The sequence below is a fragment of the Equus caballus genome, chromosome 17 (assembly GCF_041296265.1).
Source record: "Equus caballus isolate H_3958 breed thoroughbred chromosome 17, TB-T2T, whole genome shotgun sequence".
NCBI classification, from domain to species: Eukaryota; Metazoa; Chordata; class Mammalia; order Perissodactyla; family Equidae; genus Equus; species Equus caballus.
In genome coordinates this window covers 38,598,573-38,619,831 of record NC_091700.1, presented here as the reverse complement: position 1 = coordinate 38,619,831, position 21,259 = coordinate 38,598,573, and the positions used below count along the sequence as shown (strand labels likewise).

Here is a 21,259-nt window from a genome sequence, read left to right as displayed (position 1 = left end):
ACATTGCCAAATATCCCTTGGGTAAGTGGGTGAGAGGCTTGGGGATAGGTGGGGTGTACAAAATTGCCCCTGGTTAAGAATCACTGCTCAAGACTTAGTCCATATTGACAAAATCCTCTATTTCTGAAGTAAAAATGGATCTTTAAAATTTATTGTTAGATTGGCAATTATATTTCGACCTCTACGACTTATCATTCTGATGAGAGTTTTTCATCTGGCTTACCAAAAAAGACATCTTGAAATACTGACCAGAAGGATGGTAAGTGGGCAAAACATGTTTGTGATTCAGAAAAATGTTTGTGTTTCGGGAAATACTGGCGAGTGTTATAGATATGTATATAATCTTCTTTATTTTTATGTTGATTTATATTTTACAAATTAATGATTGTTTTAAACTCTCAGGTTTCAGGAAACAAACGGCGATACAGGAAAGATGGATTTGACTTAGACCTCACTTACATTACTGGTTTGTGAAGTTTAACTGTTGATTTACTTACATTAACTTCACATTTTTCTTGTGTGTGGGTAATTATATGTTTATTTTGGTTCTTACCTTGTCTAAAGCATTCTTGATCTGTGAAGACATCTACCACTATGGTAGTGTGACATATTTGTAGTTTAACCCTGACAATGGAAAATCTCCATTGTCATCCCAAATCAGGGTTACTTGGTTACAGTACAGGGAGTTGAAGGAATTTTCAGCTGACTCCATTTGTTTGGTTTAGAATTTGTTGAGTTCTAATAGTTATCCTGGGTCTCAAGGATCTCAGAGAGACCTGTTCTCTTGCTGGAACCCTTTGTAGGTCTCAGGTTTCTGAGTCAGGAGCACTGGAGCACCCTGGGAGTTCCCACGATTGCTGGATCCCAGATCTCTCCTTTTTCTTTAGTGTTCAGATAAGAAATTCTCACCATGGGGGCAGCTCCAGACTGAGATCAACATAAATCTGTTGCATTTGGCTGGAAGCAGTTGAGTCTTGGGAGCACTGTGTGAGTTTAGTGGTCATTATATTGGATATTTTAATATGTTATGTTGATTATTCTGAGGGTTAGTTAGCTTTTTTGTCATTCTCAATCCTGAAATTTCTTTTTTATGAAAAAAGAGTCTGATTATATGTAAATTAAGTTCTCATTTATTGTTTCACATGTATAATAACATCTGTAATAGTGACTATTTTGACTTCCAGGGCGTATTATTGCCATGTCATTCCCATCTTCTGGAAAACACTCTTTCTATAGGAATCCCATTAAGGTAAGGGTATTTATCTAACAAATGCTCATTTTTCTCAGTAAACAGACTATGGAGTTATAAATTTAATATAACTTAGAACACGTAGGTGGCAGTATTCTCCTAAAAATATACTCTTTCAGGTAAAAAATTTAATGCATATTATATATACATATATATTATTCCATTTATAAATATATATAATTTATATAATAATATAAATTCATCTCTTATAGAAGGATAAAAATATAAAATGGCCTCCCTTAGAATAATATACGTATATTTGTATTTAAAATTATGTATTTTATATATAATATATTATGTGGTATATATTATATAAATATAATCGTACTTAATCATATTACATAACATAATATATGCTATTTATTATTTTATTATAATATGTATTATATCCCACGTTATATTATATAATATGTTATTATATGTGTGATATAATATACCCTGTATAATAGATTACATGTAAATGTACAATATTATTCTAAGGAGGCAAATTTTATATTTTTCTGTTTCTGTAAGAGATGAATTATATGTAATGTATATTTATAAATATAAATAATATATAACTACCACAAAACCCTATAATTCACATGGTAAAATGTTGAAACTATGACCAAAATAGGAAAACTTCTAGAGCTGTCAGAAAAAGACAAGACAAAAAGCTTTCTTGCGTATGTAGAAACTAAATGTGATACTGTCCTCAAAGTTTAAAAATTGTAATTATTACCTTCCCATTTAAAAACTTTAATTCTAAATTTAAAAAATCTATACACAAACCACTGGTTAACCAGACTCCGCCCACCAAAAATTGTCAATAATAAGCAGGACCCAGATGAGCTGATAATTCACTGTTCCTATATGAACAACTCTCTCAGGATGTATCCCATAAAGTACTTTATTTTACAACCTACTTCTCTTGTAAAACTAAACCTCCACTTTATTACATAGGAATTTGATACAGTATAAAACTAGAACTGTATGTAAAATACTTCATCTAAATGTTTCCAATAGTCTTGTTCTGTTGGTTCATCAGTGACTTCTCTGGCATCATCATCGTTTTCCATGGATGATTCTGAGAGAATCTCTCCATGTCTACTGGTATTGGATCCTACTAATTCTTCTGTTTCATGGCAGTCACAGTCGCTACTTACAGGGCCTTATATTTGCACTACCTTCAGAATGTAAATCTTTCTCAGCTTGAGACCAATGAGATTCCTCCATTTGGTTATTTTTCTCAGAAGTCTCTTCATTCACAGTTAGTTAAGGCATCAGATTCTTTTTCTTGACTTTTTTTCTTTCTGGGATCATTTCTGTTGATGTCATTAAAGACTCTCTTCTGCCTCTTCATCCTCCTCTGTACAGTGCTGCCTGATACAACTACTTTGTCTGTCTTTATTCTTAGATGAAGATGATTTTGTTTCTTCTATCATAACTGAAGAAATTTCACTTGAAGTTGTTTGGCCATCTCTCTGACTTCTCCTTCTTTGTCAAACTTGAGTCTTTTTACCTCATGCTCCTCAGCTTCCACAGCATCTTCATTTGATGTTTATTTACTTGGTGATTAGATTACCACTTTATTAGAAAAGGACACAACTCAGGAACAGCCAGATAGAAGAGATGCATAGGGCAATGCATGGGGGAAGGGGCACAAAGCTTCTAAACCCTCTCCAGGCTCCCTTTTCTCTCACTTTTCTCAGGTGAGCATTTCCACCTGCTCACCAACCCAGAAAACCTGTACTTCTTTAAAACTATCTTGACTTTCCTAGGTCCTTTGAATTTCTATATAAATTTTAGAATCAGCTTGTTAATTTACACATACACACACACACACATACCCTGCTGGTATTTTAACTTGGATGACATTGACTACATAGCTTGACTTGGGGAGAATCAACATCTAAAAATATTGAGTCTTGCAACCCATACACATAATATATCTCTGAATTTATTTAGGTCTTCTTTAATTTCTTTTAGCAGTATTTTCACTGTACAGGCTTTGCACATCTTTTGTTAGCTTTATCCCTATTTGATGGATTTTGATGCTATTTTAAATGGTATTTTTAAATTTTCATTTTCTAATTATTTGCTGGGACTATAACTGATTTTTGTATGTATTTCCAGCACCTTTCATAAATTCATGCATTTATTTTAATAATTAATTTGTATATTCTTTGGGATATTTTACATACATAATCATGTAATTTACTACTTTAATTCCACTTTTTGTACTTTTCATTTCTTTTTCTTTCTTTATTCAGCTGTCTAGGACCTCCAATGTAATGTTGAATAGAAGTGGTAAGAGTAGACAGCCTTGCCTTGTTCCCAAATTTAGGTAGAAAGAATTAGCTATTTCAATATTAGAATGATATTTTCTAGAGGCTTTTTGTAGCTATCCTTTACCAGATTAAGAAACTTCCATTTTATTTATAGTTTGCTAAGAGTTTTTAATCATCAATCGGTGCTGAATATATCATATACTTTTTCTGCGTCTACTGAGATAATCAAAATGTTTTTCTCTTATTCCATTGAGATTTTCGAATATTAAAACAATATTTTCTATTCCTGGAATAAACCCCCTTTGGTCTTAATATATTATCCTTTTTAATATATCATTAGATTCTATTTGCTAATATTTTATTTAGAAATTTTTGTACATACTAATGAGATATTAACCTTCAATTTTCTTTTCTTGAAATGTACTTATTAACTGGCCTGCAAGGAATTTTCATGCCATATTTGCCAGCATTGGGTCTTCTCATTAAAAAGGAAAGGCTAATTTTATGGGTGAAAATGGCATTTCATTACTGTTTTGGCATCTTTATTGGTGAGGCTAAATATTTATCTTTGTAGGTTGTTAGCCAGTTGGATTTTCTCTTTTGTGAACTGACACTTTTATTTATGGCCTATTTATCTATAGGGTGAGAGAGTAATCTTTAAATTGTTGTTACTGTGTTATTAGTTTGTACTACTATAACTAGTTTATAGATTACACTAGGCATAGTCCTTATTCTCTCAATTTTACTGAAGAATCTCCTGTCATTTGTTTGTTGTACTGTGGCTTTTTTTAAACAGAAATTTCAAATTTTTGTGAAGTCAAACCTAAATCTGTTGATCTTCCATTGATAATCCTTAGTTCTTCCTCATCCAAAGAATTGATTGATGTTCATTTACATTTCTTAGAGATATTTGTGGCTTTTTATATTTGATACCTCAGTCCATCTGGATTTTATCTTGGTGTAGGGATCCCACACATTTTTGACACTTGTAAGACTATTTATCCCCCCACCACAGTGCTATGCAGACTCAGAGTGTTTCTCTTTTTGATTTATTATTTCCTCCTGACAGGGATAACCAATTTAACAAATTGATCATTTTGATACCTTAATTTTTCTTTTTCTCAATATTAAGCCAGTAAACATTGCTATAAGGGTACTGTACTAATCAATTTTTGACATTTTTTACAGTCACTTTTGTTTTTGGCAGAGATACATGCACGTGTGTGTTGCAGTTGGATAAGTTTGCTGGAAATATTGTTGTATTAGTATGGTGATATTAACTGTATTTTAAATAATAACCACTATTTATTATTTTTAGTTATACATATATACATATATGTGTGTATAACATACACATATATACACATACACACATATATATTCATTTTAGAAAATAAGAAAACACAGATGAGCCAAGAAATTCTCCATATTGTTACCATTTATCTAAAATTTGACATAATGTGTTTATCTTTTTCTGTCATGCACACACATGCACACAATCATACATACATTTTTTGCATTTATTTATTTAAGTAATGCTTAGGTAGATGGTAAAATCCAGATCATTATCTAAAATACATATCTATGTAGAATTAGATCTAGATAAGAATCATATAGTACTGCGAATTAATGAGTAGGAATAAATTCACTTAAAACTAGTCAACCAGCTAATTTCCTTGTCTGGTATCTTTAAACAATGTGTATTTATAGTAGAGGCTAATCAGGGTAGTCAAGCACAACCTTGTGGGCTATTTGAAAACTATCAGTGGGTTAGATGTGATTTGGAATGCACATACTCTTATAGTCCCTGAATCTCCCCTAAAAGGTGCTAAGTGAGGGACAAGGGAATAAAAGGTAATAACCATTTCAGGCTACTCCTAGGAAGTGGCTTATGTTGGTGCCATGTGGATATATGTAATATATGTGTCCATCGATTTTAGGAAGTTGTGCGGTTCCTGGACACCAAGCATCGAAACCACTACCAAGTCTACAATCTATGCAGTACGTACTTAACTAGATATTTTCCTACTATAGATAGAAAACCAATCACTGCATGTAAGAAGACGATTCAGTTTTTACGTTTCATTTAGTCATAAGTATTTGGTAGTGGTGGGAAGTGAGTTAAAAAATCTCCATCTTGCTCTTGGCCCTATTTGGTGGGAAAAGATAGCTCAACAGCACGAAGTGCCCCGTGAGCGAGACAGGAGGCTGGGGTAGAGGCGGAGCCATTTTAGGAGTCTGTATGCTCTAGTGGTTTTAGGTGAAGAAAATATTTCTGTTCTTCCTGCCAGCTCCTGTTTTGAAGACAGATAATTCAACAAATTCATTCTCTAACCCACTAGGAGTGGGGTGTGAGGAGAGCAGGGCCCTACACAGAAAAAAAAGAAAACGGTGTAGAAAACAGATTATATCTCAGCTTACTACTTTGTCTTTCTTGATTTTCTCCTCTTCCTGTACATTAAATTATCATTTTCAGGAGGCAAACATTTTGGTCGACCACATTTGCTTCTGCTCTGTGGTGCTTAACTACCCTATAATAATGTAATGAGTAGCCTGCTAGAAAATTAAAAGTAAGTCCTATTAAGCAAACCAAAATAGGTTGAACTTAGGTTACTCAAGATGGACAAACCACTACTGTCCTTATATTTTTGAGACCCTTAAGTTTCTTTTAGAGCAGGAGGAGCCAGTCAGAAAGCTCCTTTTAAAGGTGAATAAGGAATTTCTAACAGAAAAGCATAACTTATTCATAACTTGATCATTTACTTTGTTTATTAGATATAGAGGTATGACCCATGCATCATCTATTTTAGGTGAAAGATCTTACAATCCTAAGCATTTCCACCACAGGGTCCATCGAGTCATGATTGATGATCACAATGTGCCCACTCTAAAGTAAGTTTCTTGCCAAGTTGGCTGTCAGAAGAGGGCTAAATGAATTGAGCTCAATTTTTTTGAAGTACTTTAATTCAACTAAAAATTTTACGTTTGAAATCAGAGAGATGCTGACTCTTTCGAAGGAAGTCATTGAGTGGATGGCTGAGGATAAAAGAAACATTGTGGTGATTCACTGTAAAGGCGGAAAAGGTAAAAACATTTTTCTTTTTATTTCTCTTTTTTTGAGAAATGTGAAAAACATATTAAGGTACAAGACCAAGTCATACTGCTATTAATCAGTGTTAATAATTGTTAACACTTTTTAATATTAGCTTCAAGACTGAAGAAAGGGAAGGAAAGGGGGGAGTAGGGGAGGAAGGCAGAGAGTAAAGAAGGGAAGAAAATAGGAATAAAAACTAAGAAATTTCCGTTGTTATTGACTATTTGGTTTCTTCATTTTTGATTTGCTAAAATAATCTGTCAAAATACAGTGTTTAGAAACTGTCTGAGCACTTGTGTTCTATTTAAGATTGTTCTTAAACTTTGTGAGAGGCTTTTAAAGTTAAGGGCACCAACAGTGATGCTATTTCAAAAACCAAATCTACTGGAATTTTTATAGTGTAATGATACAAAGAAGATGATTTTGGTGGGTGTACAATGAAAAAAAAAGCTGTTAGTAAATCCAACCAATTTAAGTTGAATTAGATTTTCTCTCATTCAACTTTAGACTTTTAATAATCATCCAAGCATATTTCTCAATTTTTGACAAAGAATTATGTTTTTGGTGAGCCGTAAAATGGTTTTTTATATTGAATTCCGGGAAAACATAACTCTTTAAAACTGCCGTATATATTTGAGTAGAATCAAGTTTTAGTCTTATTTGAAAACTAGTTTCAAGCCCATTAGTGAGTAGGCAAGTTCTGTCTCCAGATCCACAGGTTGAAATATTCTGTATATGTTAGCAATTTACAATGCCATGGATAAATGAAGAATATAGAGGTTGAACCACATGGAACTGTCAGTTTTGGACCATCTTTCACTTATAAAAATGGCCATTTCACATGGCTCAACCTAAAATATTATAATTTCAAGCAATTGGCTTCACTATTCTTTTAATTAAAGCTAATTCCCTGCTTGAAGGAAAACATTCATTTCAAATTTCATTTTTTTCTTTTTTCTGAGAGAGGACTATTCTGTGTTCACATGTCTTTCATTGATTTCCCTTTAGGATTGTTTGGAGGGCTGGTGTTCAGCTGGTGCACATCAGAGCAGCCTCTTTTTTTTAAATTGTCATTCGTATCAGTTTTCCTCTATCTATCTATCCATTATCTATCTATCTATCTATCCATTAAATCAATCTTATTATCTATCTATTATAAATCTATCTATCCATTAAATCAATCTTATTAATTATATTACTCAAATCTTTCTATTTAGTATTTCTTTTCTTTTTTACTATTTCTTTGTATCAACTATTTTGTGTGTTGATTTCTTCTTTTAATTCTATCAACTTTTGCATTTTATATTTCATAATGTGTTGTTAGGTGCATGCAAATACATTATTATATCTTCTCAGTGGGTTATTTCTGTTATAAATTTTTCATCATTTTACATTCAACCTTTCTGTGTCATTTTGGTTTAGATATGTCTCTTTAAAGAGCATATACCTGCATCATTAAACATGCAATCTCAGTATCTTCATTTTCAATGTATTTATTGCAATTGCTGACATATTTGGACTTATTTATGACATTCAACTATATGTTTTATATTTACCACAATTTTTCTATGTTTCTTTTTATCTACTTTCCTGCATTCTGTGGATCCTCTCACCCTTTTGTTTTTCCTATAATAGTTTATTTTGAGGTTTCTTGGCTTCAACTCCTACCTACCAGCTTGACTCCTCTCTCCATTTCTGATCCTCTGAGTTTACCTTGCCTTTTTATTTTTGAGTTCAGCCATTTTTTTTCCTTATCATTTCCATATGTTTGATACAGAGGTGGAAGTTTTCAATCTATCATTGGTGCTCAAACTATCATCTTGATTTAGAAATAGTCTTTTTAACTTTCAATCATCTTTGTTAGATTTCTTGAACTTTAATGCAAAGAGTACCCAGATTTAATATTCTCAGTACCCTTGTAAAGAAAACTCTTTAGATTTCTTAGAATAAATATTCTTTTATCTTTTATCGGAAAATGTAAGAGAAACCTCCTTGCCAGATTTGCCAGATAAATAACAAAATACCTCAGATGAAGCAAAAAAAAAAAAAAAAAAAGGTTCCAGCAAAGAAAACTCCAAAAACAGTGATCCAGGTGCAGTGAAGAAATACTGAAAAGACCAGAGGAGTCAAGCAAGCCTGCAGGTGACTGGAAAAGGCAGTCACATCAGTGGGATATAAAGGAGCTCAAGACTAAGATAGATACATTGATGTAGAACAGTCTTTCTCAAAGTGTGCATATTATTATGCAGTTGGTAATGGTGGGATAATTAGCATTGAACTGTCCAGATTTAAAACCTAGGACCATCGCTAACCATTTAGGTGAGTTAGATAGCCATTCAAAACCTCAGTTTTCCCATCTGTAAAATGGGAATTGTAATACTTACCTTAAAGGATTGTTAAGAAATTAAAATGAAGTAATGCATATTACACTGTGTAGTAGAGTACCTGATTCATAGTAAACAGTGAGTAAATGGTAGCTATTATAATTATTAAAATAGAGTCTAAAGACAGCCAGCACCAGAATCGTTAACGAGGAGGAAGTGACCATAGCAAGTGTAGACTAGAGAGTCAAGGTGCTTGTCTGTAAAAGGACAGAGAGAAGTTAGTTGTCTGAGCATTTGGGGCTGATAGTGAGTGTTGTTTATAAGATAGGGTAAGGGGAGCTGAATATGTTTATTTGCCAAGGGAAAGGAGTCAAAGAGAGGGAGTGGTTGAAGACACAGAAGAGTAGGGCCTGATAAAGTCAAAACCCTGAGTTGAGAGAAGGGGATGGGATCCAGAGCCCAAGTGGAGGATTTGGCTGAATTAAGAGGAGAAACTCCTCACAAGTGAGATTCAAGGGAAGAGGTGTAGTCACAGGAATAGATGTAGTTACGGGAAGCTTGTAACGGGGATTCAGGGAGGCAACACGTTATCGGAGATCCTGCCTCTGGGAAGAAAGAAATGAAGACACAAACTCAGAGTCAGTGGGAAGGCAATTGGGTTGGCGACCTAAGGAATGTAGGGAAAATTTCAACCAAATTCTAAGGGAACCAAGAAAAAGAACTGACTAGCACCATTGAGAAGTGTTTTGGCTGCAGTGAGGGTCTAGCTTAAGTGTCAGACCATTAATTGACATTATTACCAACATGAAAAGTTGTGTGATTTTTCTCCAGTGGTTCTCTGTATCTCTGGTGTTTCTGCATCTCTGTTGTCTCTACATTTCTGGTGTAGGAATGGAGGAAGTGGGTGCCCAAATGGACCCAATATTAGGTTTTTACAGAATGGGCACAGCAAAAGGACCAGAAGCAAGAATGGCAATGTTACTGGCACTGTTATTTAGTATTGGTAAAACCAACAGTGAAATTGTCCGTCATACTTCTAGGTGGATGAGGAAGTGAAAACAAAATGAGAAAAATGAGTGGCCATGGGACTGGATGACAGGATAAATTGAAAGAGCAAATATATTCATTCATGCCTTGAACAGCAGATCCTGTCTAGATGCATTTATGTGACAGTGTACAAAGCAGATACATGCACATCTCCCATGGAGACCACAGTCTATTGTTTACAGAGAAAATATATGTATTAGATGGTGACACGTGCAATTGAAAAAATAAAAATAAGGAGAATATGTAATGGGAGAGAGGTTGCTAACTGATATGTAGATGGTCAAGGAAGGTCTTACCAATACAAAGACATTTGAGCAGAGACGTCATACAAGGAGTACTGTGAACGTACAGATGTGTAGGGAAAAGTGGGTATAAAGAGTATCAAGAGACTATCAATGAAATAAATCCACCAGAACTTGGAAAATTCACATTGGGCTTGAGTGATCATAGCTTTTCTTTATGTGTATGCAACAAATCCATTTAAGTATATTTGTGTTAAAATTTCTCCCTAAATTAACACCAAGGTTACTGGCTTACAATTTGGGAAATGCACTACCTCCTGATTTGCAAAGCAGGAAATGAATCAGCTCTAGGCTATCCACACCTCTCCTGCTCTCCACCATAAGGAATATCCAGTGATGCTGAGGAATCTCTTTTGCAAGTTTGTCCAGTCAGGAATTCTAAGTTTTCTGGAAAATAATTCCACTGGGCCCAAGGACTAGATTAACTGAGAACTCTCTCACAGCTTCATCGGCTATCTTTTATACGTGTCTTTTACCAATGTTTAGTCTATCCTTTTCAATTGGATTTTTTTTCCCGGTTGAGAGACTAAAAAAAAAAGAAAAGAAATTGAAAAGTTGCAGTTATCAAAACATAATGATTAAAAGCACAGGCTTTGAAATAAAAGATCTAGGTTTAAATCCCAACTATGCCGTTAAAGAATTTTGCGGCATTGAGTAAATTACTTAAACTCTCCATGCTTTAGTTTTCTAATAGTTTTCTAATGTGGATGATGACAGTTCCAACCTCATGGTCCTATTTTAGAGATTAAATGAAATGTGAAAATTATCTATCTGAAAGAAGTATCAATGGCTTGATAATATTGGCCATTATTGTTATCCTTCAACTGGTATGCTATCAGTTTTTAGCAGCAGACTTATCTTTCCTGAGTCTTTTTCTAGTAGATATACAATGAACATATTTTTATTTAAATAATAGGAGTGAATGTTTAAGCGTCTCTAGCTCTTTCAAAGTCTTTTTTAATGGATGCTACAAAGTACATTTTCATTTGAGACATTCATTGTATCAAGTAAGGCAGTCAAACTGACAAAAGGCTATTTTGGTCTGAATATCTTGAATGAGAAATTGTTTCAGTTACATGCTAAGTGCTTTAAACAACTCTAAGGGATACACACACACACACACGTACATACATACATACATATATACATACATACATACATAGAGCTACCACTCTTGGTGTCTGGAAAATCACCTCAGTACTCTGGTTATAGATTCAAGAACTTGAAATATAAGATCTGCCTTGTGAGGAAGGGTGATGGACACCACTTGAGAAAGAATAAAGTTTAAGGATTGTTGCAAAAGGTCATATAAGCTGGCATTAAGGTATCTAGCTATTTGACTATGTGAAAGTTTCTTAAACTTACAGAACCTCAGTTTCTCAGTTTCTTTATGCCAGGTTGTTTACCTCACTGAGGTGTTGTAAAGATTATATGAGATCTGTTAAGCATTACCCAAATGTTAGTTGTTATCATTATGAAAGCCAAAAATTGTATTATATTTAGAGGTGCAAGATGCTTTTGCCGACTTCAGGATAACAAAAGCTCTCTTACGACTTCCATCTGACCAACTTGGTGGATTATTTCACGTTCTCCATTCCCTCCATAAACACACCTATTGGTGTCCATTGGCATGTTGAAAACTTGTAGCTAGTATGCTTCTTTTTAGTTTGCCTATGTGTTTCTGCTTCCACCAGTGTCTGCCAGTTCTACTTGTTATTATACTTATGTCAAATAATCAAATATTATGTAGATCTGTAAAATGTCAGAGTGAACAGAAAGAGTTACAATTTTATGAAACCTAAGTTGAATGTTTCAAGAAGATTCAATGAAGCTGACTGCCTACAACCAAAATTGCAGCTGAATTAAATGCAAGTACGACTAATGTAAAACATTGGGAGAAAAATTCCAGTAGTAAAATCTAGAAGGATCCTGCACCTAGATTGCTCGGAAGAATCTGAAACTAGAAATATGGATGAGGCAATGGTTTATACCATGAGTCTGGCCTTTCCAAGAAAAAACTCCAGTTGGGGGCACTCAAAATGTTAAAACCTTCGTCCAATATCAGAAGTTTAGTGAATGAATGTACATTTATGTTTTAAGTTAAAATAAAATATTGGAGGCAAGTATGTATCATTTTTACGATTCCCCGCTGTACACGACTTGACTGGATGAGAGAGCATCTACTTTGTCTGTGCTTGTACTTATCTACAGTCACAAGGACATGAATCTGCAAAAGTTTTCTTCAAATGGGAAAATATCAGAGTTATAGAGACCAGAAATGTCCTTGAAAATTGAAATGTTAACAGTCTATACAACTGAGAGCCAGGTTGTTAATGGTCAGTAGCTTCCTTTAGCAAGAAGCTTTTATTTGTAATAGCAGACGGTGGTACAAAGTCCTCTTTGGAAGCACTTGGCTTAGAATAGTGTTTTTCAAACTATGGGTTGCAAAATAAGTTTAGTAGTCCATTAAACAAACAAACAGAAAAGGACTAGAAAATAGAGTGCATCTCAAGTTAGAAGAGTAAGTTTGGAATTACATAAAATAAGTTCAGCATATACTGGCTAAGACAAAAGCTACAGATCATCGTAAAAATAAAAGTAACATGTTTTTTAAACTCAGATTTTGTATGGCAGGACAAAAGTATCAATTGGAATAAAACATAAGAGACTTCGAGAATGAAATGACATGAAATCAAGGGTTTGCTTTACAATGCTATAGAGGAAAGAGAGAGAAAGAGGGAGAGAGGGAAGAAAGGAAGGAAGAAGGAAGAGAAATTAAACAAGTACAGCAATATAACATGATAATTATAGAATCTGGGAAACAGGTATATGGGGGTTCATTATACTACTCTTTTTACTTTCATATATGTTTTGTAACACACTTAAAAACTCTAATGAAAATGTAAGGAGTAAAGGGTATTCAAATACTCGATAGTGTTTTGGGTTCTGACCATGTTTTATCTTTTATAGGTACTTTTAGTTAGAAAAACAGGGTATGTAATTAGGTCTTAATTGGTAAGCAGCTCTTTAGCTTTGGAGTCCTAGAGCAGAGCTGATTGCTTCTGCCTATTACTGCAGCCCCCAGCAGTAGTAACTCAAGAACGGTATACACGTGCCCATGTGCGATCATGCACAGAGTTAGGGCAGAATTCCAGGTGGAACCTCTGAGCAGTGAAACAGCTTTGGCTATTTCTGAATTGAAATACTTTGAACAAGCACTTTCAGAGTGAAAGAAAATCAATCCAAAATGAACTCTTAGGAAATTTCTAAGAGTATTTTTATACCAAGTATTACCATGAACATTGGTTCACGAACTAACTGTTTTCTTTTCCAGGACGGACTGGTACTATGGTTTGTGCCTGCCTGATTGCCTGTGAAATATTTGTAACTGCAGAGGTATGAAAGATGTTACTATCAACTCTGTCCTGTGCTGATTGAATTCGCTAGTTCTGAAACCTTACTGGTAGGATGTTAAGATGATCCTTTGAGTCATGGTACTTATGAAAATGTAATTGGAGAGGTGGTTATTAGAAAGCTTGGTTTTAATACATCCTTGTTTAACTTGCTCTAGTTAGTAACTAACCTAGGTACCTCTTACTCTGGGCCAAGATGAGGGTGATGTCAGTGACATACTCACCTTGGGCACAAAAATTAAGGGAATGCCAAAAATTTTAGTAATTAAGATAAATAATATTCTAATTCAATACTTTCAAAAATAAAAATTAATGCAAAAACTCCATGATGTATACAATAGCAACATTTTAAATAGAAACAGGACTCAATGGGGGCAGGATTGAGATGAGATGAGTAAGGTCCAAGTTATGCAATTGTACAAATACTCAGCAATCTAGAGGTTTTACTCGCCTCCCCTAGTCCCAGATCTGCTGTTACTCCCACCAACTGCAGAATTCTTCCTTCCTCACAAGAATAGTACCAAGATTGATTAGGTAAATTCTCCAAAGGACCTTAAACATCCTCAGAAGTGCTAGGAAGATAGACGGTATCGTTTTTCAACTCAGAGCCAAGTCTTGCCCGAATATTATTATCTTTGCGTACTCAGTATATGTGGGGTCTGTGCCCTCTAGAAATTTGTGAGAAGACAGAGTGGGCTGTTTCTACGTCTTTAAGTAGGGTCGTCAGTCTTTTTTCTGCCATGATCTTGCTGAGAGGTTACCACTTAAAGGACACACTCTCAGCAGCTCTGCTCCTCGTTTGGCCGCCAGTCCAGATAAGAGGAGCTGTGGGTTATGCACAATGCCCAGCACTCTAATTCCACCATCTTCTTTTTTTCTAATTTGAGACACACAAATTATAAAATGGATGTTCTAGGACAGTGTTTTTCAAACTACGGATCATGATCTATCAGTGGGTTGTAAATCAACTTATTGGGTTGTGACCAGCATGTTTTTTAATAAAATAAAATAGATTAAATAGAAAATGTCAAATGGTAGTATTATTTTGTGAAACTTTTGTTTCAGGGGTGTGTGTGTGTGTGTGTCCTAGGTTTATTAATGTAGATTGTAGCTTTAAAAATAAAAAGATCAGGGCCGGCCCGGTGGCACAGCGGTTAAGTGTGCACATTCCACTTTGGCGGCCCGGAGTTTGCCGGTTCGGATCCCAGCTGCGGACATGACACCGCTTGGCAAGCCATGTTGTGGTAGGCATCCCACATATAAAGTAGAGGAAGATGGGCCCAGATGTGAGCTCAGGGCCAGTCTTCCTCAGCAAAAAGAGGAGGACTGGCAGTAGTTAGCTCAGGGCTAATCTTCCTCAAAAAAAAATAAATAAAATAAATAAAAAAATACAAAGATCAAAAGCCATTGACCCAGAGCCCTAGACTGAGAGCCAGAGACCTATGCTCTGGGCCTGTGCTCTCTCAACTGGCTGCATACGTCTCCGTGACAGGTCACTTGGTTTTCTTTTGGTCTCAGTCTTCCCCATTTGTAAAATGGAAAGGTAGGAAGAAGGACCAGATGATCCCTAAGGTCTTTCCAGCTCTGAAACCCCATGTCTTTATCAGCCTTTGGATGAGAGCAGATCTTCATGTTGCCTTCTTAGTTTTGTTGTATTGGATAGCCTCTGCCCAAAGACCGCTGATTTAAGGAAATAATGTGCCTTGGAAACTTTAAGAGTACCTTATATAGGAAAGGAGAGTGAAAATGAGCCATGATTGGATTGTCCCCTTTTCTATAGGAGAGCCTTTATTATTTTGGAGAACGACGAACAGATAAAACCAGCAGCTCTAAATTTCAGGGAGTAGAAACTCCTTCCCAGGTAAGTTTCTTTTTAAAAAAAGGTGGGTTCTTTGGGGAATTTGGTTAAGATTGGTGCCTATTACTTAGTTTCATTTAGACTTTTCTCCTTTGGTGATCAGGTAGCAGCACTTGGGTGCCCCGTGACAGGCCTGGATCCTTCCCAGGGCCCGAGAGCCATGCCTATGGCATGCCTGTGCTTTGCAAGCACTGAGTTCTCCCCAGAGCATCCTGCTTTCCATTTTATATTGGTTATTGTTTACAGAATTCAGGAGTTGATTCCCCTCCCAAAGTAGGAAGGTCCAATTCTAAGGTTCCAGACCTCTGAAAATATCTAAAGTCATCAGCCTTTTATTTCCCTGCAGAAAGGAACTGAGTCTTTCACAAACCCCTACTGGGACAATTCAGCCCTTGCAGAACATCACAAGTGTGTATGTGCACACATGTGTGTGTGTGAGAGAGAGAGAGAGAAAGAGAGATGGGGAGGCTGTGTTTTTAAACAGAGAGAAAAGAGGAAATTAACATTTTTCAAAAGCCTATTATATACCAGACACTATTGTACTTTTACATATATTAGCTCATTTAATATTCAGACAACCCATGTGAAATATATGCTATTACCCTATTTTTTCCTTTTGAAGACATTTTATTGTGGACTTTTTCAAATATAAGAAGTCAAGACAGGGCCGGCCTATGGCCAAGTGATTAAAGTTCCACACATTCTGTTTCTGCAGCCCAGGGTTTGCAGGTTCAGATCCCAGGTGCAGACCTACTCCATTCATCAGCCATGCTTTGGAGGCATCCCACATACAAAGTAGAGGGTGATTGGCACAGATGTTAGCTCAGGGACAATCTTCCTCAAGCAAAAAAAAGAGCAAGATTGGCAATGGATGTTAGCTCAGGGTGAAACTTACTCACACACACACAAAAAGTCAAGACAATCATATAATAAATTCCTTACAGTCACCTCACCACTTCAACAATCATTTCATCATGTAGCCAACCATGTTTCATCCATTCTCTCCCCATTCTCCTCGCGCGTGTGCACACACACACACACTCACTCTCCATCCTTTCTCTATACCTGGATTATTTTGAAGGAAATCCCAGACATCAGATCATTTTATCCCACAGATATTTTAGTGTGACATCTAACATAAAGACTCTTTAAAAAACCCTTAAAACCATTTATCATATCTAAGAATATTATACCTTAATAATATCTTAATAATTTCAAATGTCTACTCCATGTTTAAATTTCCACAATTATCTTTAAATCTTTTTTTAAATTTAGTTTGTTTCAATCAGGGTCTAAACAAGGGCCACACATTTCATTTGGTTTCTTTGTCTGTTAAGTCTCTTTTAGTTTATAGCTTTTCCATCTCTCTTCTTTATTCCTTGTACTTTGTTTATTGAAGGAACTTGGACATTTATCCTATAGAGTTTACAACATACTAGACTTTGTTGAACCACGCTAAGTGCTTTGTATTCATTATCTCCTTTAATACTCTCAATAACTCCATGAGAGGGCACCATTGTGATTCCCATTTTACAGATTAGAACATTGAAGTTCAGCGAAATTTTTTTGAACCAAGAACTCAAGTCTAGATCTGTCAGACTCTGAAGCCCATTATTTCCCATCCTCTGCACAGCATCTCATCTGTTTTTGCCTTTTCTATATTGCCTCTCAAACCGAAGTGAGAGTTGGTTGGCAATTGTTAAGTAGATGTGGATGCGGCTGTGAAAGAAAGTTTTCTTTGAATGAAGTGATGGGAGCTGAATAGATAACCTTGGCCTTGTTAGCTGGCTCTGGAAATTTAGTAACTGCTGGCTCTAGAAATTTAGTTTGGGGAAAAAGAACTCAGCCTTATCCACTGATACTTTTCTGCCACACCCAAGAAAAAAAAAGATAGTAATAAGCTATAGGCTAAAAGTAACACTTGAACTTACTGAAGCCCAGCTCTAATCATGACATTTCCATGCTCAAAATCCATAATGGCTCCCCTCTGCCAAGGGCAACAAATATAAACATTTTAATCTGGCATCAAGATCTTATTTTTCCAACCATTTCTTCCATAATGTACATTCACATGTCCTACGCTCTAACACATTTGGACCATTTGCTGTTTCTCAGCCTGGTACCACTTTATACCCACATGCTGTTGCTCATGTGGACCCTTTTTCCTGGAGTCCTTTTCTCTTCCCAGCCTGATGTAGTCTCTTGCTTTTTCAGTTTTTATATCCCTTTGTGTTTCTTTTAGGGACTAAGTGACTTTATATTATTCTCTAGCTATTTGAAGTGGCGACTTCTCTGCCCCTTTTGCAGACAAGGCCCATGTCTTACCCATCTTCCCAACCTTGGCATCCCAAAGCACCTCTTATAGTATCTCCTTTGTTTGTAGTGAATGCTTACTAAATAGATGCTTGTCTTATTAACTTCTGTTACAAACCCTGTTGTTTTAGGCTGAAGGAGAAGGAAGAGTGAGAGTAAGAGCAGCTTTAGGGCCATGATGGGTTACATCCTTTAATGAAAGATCAAGAATCTAGTGGCAGAAGCCAAGGGGACGCTAGATGCAACTCCTTCAAGGACTCTCGCTGTACAGATTCCCTTCCCCATTTCTTCTGTAGTCATGCACAGTTTCTCTAACTTTGGTCCAGAACTGGCACTCCCTAGGCTACAACTGAATCTTTTCTGATTCACTGGGAGAGCAATACAAGGACCCGGCCCCAGGTTTCCGAGCTGTGTTGGCAAAGCCCCAGGACAGAGTTCCCTCCATGTGGGGAGGTAATTCTCAGATACCATCAAATTCTGACCCTGCATTGTGGGCCATTCTACAGACTACATTTCATCCACCTCTGAGTTAAGAAATTGCAAGAGCGCTTCCCTTGACTGGCCCTTTCCAATGCAAAGTATGGCAGTTAATTTAACACTTCTCATTGGGTGCAGAAGAGTCCGCGAACTTTTAAGTCCAGTTGATTCAGTACCTCAACTCTTCAGCTTCTTGAAGAAAGATTCAAGGAGAGAGCCCTTGTGAGCAGCCTGCCACAGGAGAAGAACTAGACTAAAAAGGACAGGGCTTCCTTGAAAATAGAATTGGGGAAATGCAAAGTGAAGGAACGAGAGAAGAATATGTATCTACCACTGGCCTAGAGAAGTCTTCCTCTTGAGTTTTCACATCTGCAGTTCTCTCATGCCTAGGAGGCGACTCTCCACCAAACCACAAGCCTTCCTTTAACTCCGTCACAGTCAAGCTTCTACCCTTGGATCGACCTTTTTCACAGTTGCAGTTAGCTGCATCTCACTGTAATGTTGTTGAAACTGCTTTGTTGGTTCTGGTTGGTCAACCTCTCAATCATAGCAGCCTATAAGCAACACCTGGCTCCTTTCTTGTTCCTTCCCCACAGCACTTAGTTCAGTATCTTTTTTTAAGGTAGATATTCAGTCATGAGGCAACATATATAAAAACGCCTATAATGGCATGTATGTAGATTCATATAATGTCATCCAATAAATGTTTCCTTAATTAATTACTCTCCTTAACAAGTTCTATGTATAGAAAAAAAATCAGGAATGCTGACTTTAGACTTTTCATCTCCACTTAAACTGAGGCTTCTGTTGTTTTGCAGAATAGGTATGTTGGATACTTTGCAGCTGTGAAAAATATCTACAATATGAATCTTCCTCCAAGAAGGATACTTATGATAAAAAAAATTATTGTTCATTCAATTCATGGTAAGTGCTTTAGTATAATTGGAAAATTGGGCAGGAAGGCCAGTGTTCTTACTATTCGAGAGAGTTTCCCTTACGGTTATATAAAACAGACAATCCCAACTCACAGTTGCCTTTTTATGTATCCTCACATATGAACCCCTCCCCCTGGAATTTCCTATTGGCCTAGCAGTGCTGTGGTCATATTAGCAACCCTTAGACATCTTCTCCGTTCCTCTCCCATCACCACTTTGGGGGGTCCATCCCCTTCCCTTTTCTCTTGTTCTTATTGCTGCTCTGGTCTCAGCCCAGGTGGACTTTTCAGCGTGGAACCTCTGATGCAGAAGAGAGGAAGGGCCTGTGAGCCCTGGAGACCACTTCTCTCTCATACCCACCTCTAGTTCAGGGATGGTCTTGGCAGCAGCATCTCTACCATTTTCTCACCTACTCCTTTCAGAGACCCTTTGTTTTCTCACCACCCTGGTCTCTCCTTTTGCCCTCCCTCCTCCACCTGTAGCCCCCTCACTCTCAGCAGCTCCATCAAGATGTCTTAAATGCCCAAACAGCAAATGAATTTTGTTGCCACAAATTCTTTTTACAAATAACTACCGAATACCTGCTTTGGGCCAGCCCCATGCTAGTGTTTCTCTGCCCTTAAGGAGTCGCTGGGTGGTTAGCAGAGGGGCGGAATGAGTACAAAGATAAAGAGCTGACCACAGTGTTGGGAGCACACAGAGTCTGGGCCCCACCCAGCCTGGGGGTCAGGGAAAGCTTCTTGAGGGGACAGTGCTTAGATCTTCCCTACCTGAATCCACATGAGCCTGGAAAGGGTTGAGAGAAACCTGGGCTGTATCGGGTGTCTTTCAACGCCCCAACTGTTACTGATTTTTACCAGGAGTAAAAATCCTTATAAGCTTCAAAAGAATTGATGTTTGCCTGCTTCAAGAATGATGGAGAGAGACTGGGATCCACCACCGCCCAGGGAGGCAGGAAAATTGGTCAGATCGTCCATCTCTGGGACTTGAGAAAGAAAAGAAAGGAAGGAAGGGAGAGGAACTGGCCTCAAGTCCCATGTCTCTATTTCTCCATCACTCACCTCTCTTTCCTGCACAGCTCACCTCCAGGAGGTGGGAAGGCAGGGATGTCTCAGCAGAAAGGGGATAGGGCCTCACTCTCACTGCCAGAGGTGCAGCAGGGGGTGAGGCTTCTGATCCCTAAAGCAACAGCCAGATTGCAGACCATGAGGAGGTGCTGAGTGCTGGACCTCTCATGGGTGGAATGGTGCCAGAGCATTGGTATCCACCCAGACAGCCTAGTGTTTTCAGCCTTCTGAAGAGTCACACAAAGTAAGATCTAGATATTTATTTTTTTTTAACATTTCATCCAATCATTTACAAATGAAAGAATCTTTAAATAAATATATATAAACTACATAGTTGAAAAGATAGATTACAGTTGTTAAAATATAAAATGCTTTTTTCAAATTATTTACATACCTCCTCCATGCACACACACCCACCCATATCACCACCACCAAGAGGTGGTGGTGAGGAATTTTGGTGGATTACCACAAACAGATTATGTAGGTTTCTGGCTTCTGAAACCAACTTCAACCTAGTAGCATTGTTTCTGTGGGAAATTTTGGTCTAGATTTTCAAGCAAGCATCATGCAGGCAAAGCCTAGAAACACAGCCTGTTCTAGCAGGAGGCTGCCCAGTAGAGGTCAGAAGCGCTTTGCTCCCCTTCCTTCCCACACTCAGTGGGGCCCTGCACGCTAGACTGCAAGGCTGCTTTATTCCACAGAGTGAGAGGCAACACAGTTGGCTGTTGGAGCAGTTTCTTCCTCTAAGAAATTTAAACCCAACTATAGACCAACTGGATGGTGTGAGAGCCTGTATGGTACCTGAGTGCACACTCTGCCTCAGTTTCCTCTTTGTTAACAATGGGAATAACAGTATCTATACAAACTTCTGTGAGTATTAAACTATTCAAAACAGGCAAACAGGCATTTA

General features: G+C 37.0%; 2 protein-coding genes across 8 annotated transcripts in view; one reads left to right on the top strand and one right to left on the bottom strand.

Moving 5' to 3' along the window:
- LOC138918379 (mitochondrial ornithine transporter 1-like) overlaps window positions 1–21,259 on the bottom strand; it is a 159,502-nt gene that overhangs the window by 118,576 nt on the left and 19,667 nt on the right. The window lies entirely within an intron of this gene.
- Window positions 1–21,259, top strand: part of LOC138918369 (phosphatidylinositol 3,4,5-trisphosphate 3-phosphatase TPTE2-like) — a 444,167-nt gene that overhangs the window by 413,265 nt on the left and 9,643 nt on the right. Inside the window, exons 29-37 of one of the 2 annotated variants that reach the window (XR_011427698.1) lie at window positions 160–259; window positions 403–466; window positions 1,185–1,249; window positions 5,460–5,520; window positions 6,330–6,411; window positions 6,515–6,603; window positions 13,621–13,682; window positions 15,480–15,560; window positions 18,002–19,271. Coding sequence is in view for 1 of the 2 variants with exons in the window: in XM_070239621.1 (XP_070095722.1) it covers window positions 160–259; window positions 403–466; window positions 1,185–1,249; window positions 5,460–5,520; window positions 6,330–6,411; window positions 6,515–6,603; window positions 13,621–13,682; window positions 15,480–15,560; window positions 19,166–19,271 (710 nt within the window). In the remaining variant the exon portion in view is untranslated. The remainder of the gene's footprint in view (window positions 1–159; window positions 260–402; window positions 467–1,184; window positions 1,250–5,459; window positions 5,521–6,329; window positions 6,412–6,514; window positions 6,604–13,620; window positions 13,683–15,479; window positions 15,561–18,001; window positions 19,272–21,259) is intronic. The other variant, XM_070239621.1, reaches the window with a different exon arrangement.